We start from the raw sequence: 7,311 nt of genomic DNA, 5'->3' as shown, positions 1-7,311 counted from the left end.
CCCCCTCTCACCACCACCACCCCTGAAATGCGGTAGTAGATGTCAAACCATATATGTTGTGAAACACTCCTCACAGTGACTGATAAAAACTGGCAGCCATGTTCATGTTCATTGCACAGATGCTCAGTTCTGTAAACACGGTAAGAGTTGTAGAGTATACTCGGCACTTTCCACTGAACTTACCGATTCCTCTGAGCCACAAATCTTAGTGATCGCAAATACGCTGGCTAGAGAGACTGACAGAGCCAGGAAACACGAGATGAAAGTGAAGCAAAGAGACTGCAGATCTTTGTAGGGTCTGACTCGGTTTGCCTTGATATGTGAAAATTTAAATGTTTGTCACCACAAATTAATTAAAAAAACAACAACTTTAGAGTAAATATCTAACAGTTGAAATAAAAATTTGTGACAGACTTGTGTTGAGTCATGAAATCCAGCTCTATGCGATTCTCAGACCACTAGTAGTATTTTGTGTGGCCTGGTGTGTTATCAATTTAAATAAGACTATGGCATATTTAAACAATTCATTTGCTTAGGCTTATTTTTGGCAAATTGAACAGATTTTTTGAATGTGGATTTTGTAGGTGTAGGTTTACTGTAGCCTAAATTTGTCAATCTAAAAGCGAAGTGCATCTTTCCACTTATCGAACTCTGATTATTCATTTAAATTCTTTTTGCAGATGCTATTCAGTTCTGGAATTCTTCTGATTTTAATTTCAATACAAGCCCCCCCCCCTTCATTTTTGCAACTATTTGTACAAAATGTTTTTTTTGTTTTTTTTATTCCCACACACAGAAAAATCTGCAAGTTGACTTTGTTCAGCGTCACTGATTATGACATGTCCATTCACAAAGAAATTATTTAGAAGGAAAACTCCTAAGGACCAGGACTAAGATGTCTTTCAGATCATTTATTTGTAGTAGCTTCCCTGACAGTTTCCAAAAGAGCATGGAGACTTGCAATGATATCCAAGTCCAGCTTCACCAAAACAAATGTACATACAGTTGAAACACACACTTTAGTACATCATAGTCATCCACCAAATCATTATTAAAATGTTTTTTTCTTGACTTAGCACACTTAAAAAGTATGGGCTTACCTGCACCAGGAAGATGATAAGGAAGTAGAAATTGGCAATTCTTCTAAACTGTTCAAACAGGTTCTTTGGTAAGAAGTTCCAGACTGTATACTGCATGAGAGGGAAAAGAATGACATGGGTTTAAGTCGCAATGAATTAAAATGGGCATCACAATTTTTTGCTACTTTTTTTGGCTTTTTGGGTAAAAGGTATGCCATATGTTTCATAAAAAAATATGTAACCCGAAAGGACAGCTTGAAAAGAAAAGATTAAAGATTATTTAACTTTCAGAGTCTGTCACGTATTATGTTTGAGCTGGAGAAGTAGAATAGGCACGCAGCTTCAAAAGCTTCCACCTCTCTGTTCTTTTTACAGCCCGGGGACACAGGCGGACCATGGGGACTTCAGGTATTCACTTGACTTTGGTCGCTGACTTATCTACTTTCTTTGGCTACTCTTGAATAAAGAGCTATTGAACTTATCAGATTGCTTTTGTCCTTTTTATAAGCGGTCACGACTAGAGTTACAATTCTTAGGGGAATGCTGAATACTGTCCCATTGGCAACGGTTCTGTAAAACAAGGTAACACACTAAAGATCCTAATATAGACACGTGTACCTCTAAAACACTCACACAGAAACAGCACAGCGGCACTGGCTGCATGGGAAATGGTGGAAATGCAGCGGCAGCAGAATGGCCCATCCCATTTTGTCGGAGAAAAGGGGGTAAAAGTAATGAGAAAATGGGGGGGGGTGTTTGGCAGCAGTAAGGGGGCTGAGTATGGAAGTGCAGCAACAGTATAGAAGGAAATGCAGTGAGTGGTCAATATGAAAGTGCAAAAATTAGATGAAGGGCGGAAGCAGAGGGGCAACATAAACACTACAGCTGGGGTAATTAAAGACTGTTTACCCTGACATGCTGTCAGAGGGCCAATTGATTTGCCCCTCTTCAGCAGGAAGCACTGCAGCACCGTAAATCCATCTGCCATCTTTCTCTCCCACCTCTTTCTTATTCCTTTCATTTATGTTACCCACTGACCAGGAAAAAATACCTGACCATGCTCGCCGCTACCATTGGATATGGTTTGGGTTTTGTAATAGGAAATAAATTCATGAATTAAAGCCCCAGAAAAAAAGTCAAATAATGTCCTAAGACAATGAAAGCATGAATGTATTTTTCTGCCAATCAATAGTGCTTGACAGTCTAATTTTCACCCTGGGTTGGGAGCAAATGCATACGTGAGGAATGTTCAGGAATCTTAAAGTATATTTTAAATTTAAACAGCATGTGACTTAGAAACGATATTCAGAATTTTAATATTTTTACATAAGAGCATGAGCAACTGTTGAGGGGAAAAATACTATGGTGAACAAATATGGAGCCAAATCCCACAATTTTACAGGTTTGATAATATAAGGGAACAGCAGTTTTCTACTGACAGAAGAGTGTCAACACAGTTTTAAATAGATCTTTTTAATTGTCTTCTTGAGCTCCAGAAAGTCTAAAGTCTGTGCTAAAATTTGTAATCTAAGATATGAGTTTTTGCATCTATGTTGATTGTTGGGTCAGACCTTGACTAAGTGCTATCTGACAAATGACACTTTTCTTTGTCATCAGGTCATTCTGACACAGCACTGGATTTGCCACCACACTTATCGGACAAGTGCTTTACAGTTATCTAATGTTTTTAAACCTTGATTATTGTCTGAACTGAAGCAATCTATCCGCCTTGATTTCTATTTCTTGGAATTTTTCAGAGGAAGTAATCTTAGTACCTTGATTAAACTCATTTGTTTGATAACTTTTTTTTTTTCTTGTTTTAGACGTGTCCTTGCACTGTAGCGACCAACTCTGTAGGGAGTGATTGAGGAGTCATTTTACCGCTAGTAGAATGGCATCTCTACGCATGAATATGGCGTCTTTCTCACACTTGATAAAATTATGTCATCTGGGTGAGCCACCAACAAGTAGACGGCCATCATCAGTATGTCAAACCACACAAGCACCATAACGCCACACCCCAATATCCATAGGCCGCTTACTCTGCTAACACCTTAGTTCTTAAAGTGTACATTTTCTACATAAAGAAAATTTTGATGTGTATTTGCAGAACTGGTACAACTCAGAAATCCCTTGTAAATGAATGCCTACAGAATTACAACTATTACTGACACAAAGAATGAAGGTTGGACAAGGACTACTCAGTTTGTGGCTACCAAAACAACCCAGAAAACATCCAGATGTGGTCAGAGCCATCAGATTCCATTGTGTTCTGAACAATTTGTTTATTCTCATTTGAGAATAAGAAAAAAGCAAAGATGGTGTTGAATTCAATCGTGAACTTAGTTGTGCAGTGCACCTTACCTTGGAAGACACGATCCTGTTGTCACAGAACTTTGGTGGGATGATCTCCTCATTGCTTGGACAGGGTCGATGACCAACAACAACTTTCCTATTGGCTCTGCTTCCCTCATCAACACCAAACTGAAAGTGGAGGACACATGGGGCGGGAGAGGGTCAAAACCACAGGGAAAAAAATAAAGCAAAATATTTTATCTTAGAGATGACACAACAAAGAATACATTTTGAATTCAAGAAGACATTGTTTCAAGAAAAATTGTTCAGTAGGTAAATAAAGTATTTGTTCTGTTTATGCTAAATATAAGACAAAGCTTAAATTGCTGAGGTAAGAGAGAAATACTAGGAAACCCCTTTTAATGCTTGAAACCACTGTACCTGAAAACTGTTAGGTGCAAGGAAATTATTTAGGGAAGGGTAAAGTATAATATGAGCAAGAGGACAGAAATTTTTACTGCCTAACAATAAGTGAATAAATGAATGGATTCAGAAAAAAAAAAATCACTAAGCTCCAATGTATTGTACATTTAATTTTGTTGAATAACCTTCTTGATATGTAAAGACACACGTATTGACTCGCCAACTCAAACTAGCATCCGATTAATACTCCTAGGATACAGACATGTTGTACTTTCCCTAAAACAAAGTTGCTGGGACATTCCTCTTCCACAAAAAGACATGCAGGGTGCATCGCAAAATAGGTCAAAAAAGCCAGGTCATTGCATTGGGTTAGTTTTCAAGAGCTCCAAACACATTATCAGCTGTGAAAAAAAAAAAAAAAAACTTCAATTAAAATAAGGAACGTAATACACCATTGGACACGGCTACAGTTTACTTATTGGAGAGATTGGTGCATTTTAGCTACAACTGTCCTCTCGACTACAAAACTTGTACAATTCCTTTAGATTAATATTAATGTCAGTATTGATTCGTAGATAGATGGATTGAAACAAATACTCTAAGAGTGTCATTGTACAGGAAATGTATACACAGTGTGATTCAAATCCCAAATGTGTTGGGTCCATTTATAAAGCTCGGCCTACTCTGCTCTCTCCATGACCTCAATTTATTTCCTAGCCTCCCACACATTTAAAATTCATCAGCTGTGGGTAGACAATTACAAGAACTAGAAGATCTTGATAATGTCTCAGCCAGATAATCAGATAATCAGCCAACAAAAATGACGGCTAAACTGCAGCTTACAGAGTCATACTGCATTGTTTCAACACCAACCGAATCCATTAAGATGCAGTTTGGCCTCCGACTTTTCCTAAGAGATCAACATAGTGATAGTGCTGGGAGCATCCATATGGCTGAGCTACACTTTTAACAGCCTTACCTAGCTTTCATTCTACTGTTCAAATGTACTTAAGTTTACTTTTAATTTTATTGTCATTTAGTAATACATGTTTTTCATCACTGAAAACCTCTTCTCCCCTCCTATTCCTCAATAAATCCAAGCAAATGTCACATAGTGACAGCACTTAGGATGCATACATCAGATTAATGCTAATCTCTCTACAACATATATGCAGCAGAGCCTTAGGAGGACTTTCCAGACATTTTGTAGTTTCCAAAGGTTTACATTTGAACTAACTTCTTTTTTCTTTTGATTTAAAAAAAAAAAGAATAAAATGTTCTTGCATAGTGTGTATTGACCTTTTTAAATACATCAAAAGTGGACAGTATGTTTTTCAGCTTGGATACATCAAATTTACTTTAATTCACATGTGCAACATGTTAATAACCAGTAAAAAAAAAGAACTTAAGATAAACATTTAGGAAGCTAAATTGCCTTTTACATGTTGCATTTCTTCAGCCGTTTTAAGGCAATCCAGTTACTTTAAATCATGTTTTCTTTGATTTCTCACATGATAGAGATCAACACAGAAGTTGACAACCTATTTCTGCTGTTGCCTAGCAATATTTTCTCACCCATTTCTGTTCTTTATTCTTTTAGATCAATTCCATACAGCTCAGAACTTTAAGTGGAGTTAAAACTAAAACGTATATGTAATTAAAAAAGAAAACAAGGTCATCTTGGTAATGTTGATCCCAAAGCTTTACAAAGAAGCAACAGTAGTTCTATTTGTGGTTTTTGAAAATACCCTTATGAGGGGAAAAGTCGAGGCTGTACACCGAGAGCCAGATGGGTTGATACCCAAGGCCAATCCCTGTGTTTAAAGTTGAGTTGCCGTCAACAAACACTATCTTCCAATTGATATCTCAGTTCATCAGTCTGTCCTTCAGAAACAGGACATTCATATCTTAAAAGTGGTCCATGTCTCTTCAGTAAAAGTCTACAATTCCATCTCGACCTGTTGACAGCCCAGGTTTGATCAGGTCAAGTAGATTTTTAGCAAAGTGACCTCTCCCTTAAAAACCTGGAAGGGTCACAACACTTGAGATTACTCAAAACGTGTGTGATTCAGCAGGTGGATTATGAGAAAATTGAACACATTTTAACATAGTTCATTTACTTTTACAGCATAGATCAGTGGACCAAAATAATAATAATAATAATATTTTTCAAGAAATGCTTTGGAACCCTCTAATCCGGGGGTTCCACCTGGAGCCATATCTTAAATCCTGGGATAAAGGCTATCTCACATGCTGGCAAGGGAAGTAGAAAACACAGGATGAGATACAGAAATCCTTTGGAGGAAGGTGGGTGAGCAGGTACTCTGCAAAAAGGGTTAGAGAGTAAAAAGTAAATTTTTCCAATAAATGTATTTCAATGAAATATTTTATACTAGTCACATTTAAAATTCATGTTATTTTAGTTAATGGTGATTGCAAATATCTTTTTGCATTTTTGGTTTGCTCAATGTTGATAAAGATCTGAAACACTTACAGTTTTTTTTTCCTTTCAATCAGTGGAGAGCGGAACAGACCGGCCCACTCTATAATGTTGGAGCAGCCATGTTCACACCTCACTCAGGATATTATACCCATCCCCTACCAGCTCAGCTCACTAACACTTCTGCAGTGGGGCCTGGCTGCCAGAGGAGGAAGGAAGAAACAGAGCAGCAGAAAGAGTGTGAAAGAGAGAAAAGAGCAGCATGATCCATCTTCCCTCAGCCTTTATCAACAGTTGATTTATTACAAAAAGATGCAGAGATTTTCAAGATATCCTAAAGAGAACACTAAATTGTACAAGTAGTGACATTCCCTAAGCATTACAAAAGGTAAAATAAACAACCTTAATAATGTTTAAATTCAAGTAGCTCGAAAATACTTTTTTGAAGAATCTCGACTTCAAGGTTCAAAAAGACAACCTTAATTTATTGGAGGGGTGGGGGGGTGTCACACGTTGATATCCAGTTCATGAATGAAATCATTTTTAAGGACTATGCTAGCAGCAGAGAACTGCTGGTAAAAACTGTACATAAACAGCATAAATGGAGAAACAGAAAATGAACTTTAATAAAAGTAGTAAACAACTGACTAAAACGAGAAAAAAAAATATTTTGACTTTGGGTGTATTCAGAGTGGGGGAGTCCGTTGGTTCAGAGGGAGTCCACACAATTTGGTGCGGATCGATTGCGTTTGGTCTGCATTCAGACTGGCGTCTACTGGACATTTCAGCTTCAGAAACAAAATCATGGGACGAAAGATCTCTTCAGTCATTGGCCTGGAACTACGAGGTGGTTGAAAACAAGACAAAGTTGGGGTGCAGCTCTTTAAAATCCCTGTTGGGATAGTTAACTTATTAAAACTTTGTATTTGATTACCATTTTTGAACGTCATGCACAAAAAGTTTTACTTTCTTTTTGTCTTGCTTTAATTTAATACATAGAGATTACCAATGGTCTAAATGTCTAAATCCAAGGACCCAATTTTTATAGATGTCCCCATAAAAACAGTTATTCTC

The 7,311-nt window shown here is 37.3% G+C and overlaps 1 protein-coding gene across 8 annotated transcripts in view; it reads right to left on the bottom strand.

The window, feature by feature from the left end:
• Positions 1–7,311, bottom strand: part of atp11c (ATPase phospholipid transporting 11C) — a 52,264-nt gene that overhangs the window by 28,684 nt on the left and 16,269 nt on the right. For all 8 annotated transcript variants that reach the window (XM_036214066.1, XM_036214064.1, XM_036214065.1 and 5 more), the window contains exons 2-3: positions 3,444–3,563; positions 1,101–1,190 (exon numbers count right to left, since the gene is read on the bottom strand). In XM_036214066.1, the coding sequence (XP_036069959.1) occupies positions 1,101–1,190; positions 3,444–3,563 (210 nt within the window). The remainder of the gene's footprint in view (positions 1–1,100; positions 1,191–3,443; positions 3,564–7,311) is intronic.

Source organism: Oryzias melastigma, linkage group LG10 (genome assembly GCF_002922805.2).
Source record: "Oryzias melastigma strain HK-1 linkage group LG10, ASM292280v2, whole genome shotgun sequence".
Lineage (NCBI taxonomy): Eukaryota > Metazoa > Chordata > Actinopteri > Beloniformes > Adrianichthyidae > Oryzias > Oryzias melastigma.
The sequence above is the reverse complement of the archived record's forward strand: the minus strand, read 5'-3'. Positions and strand labels throughout refer to the sequence as shown.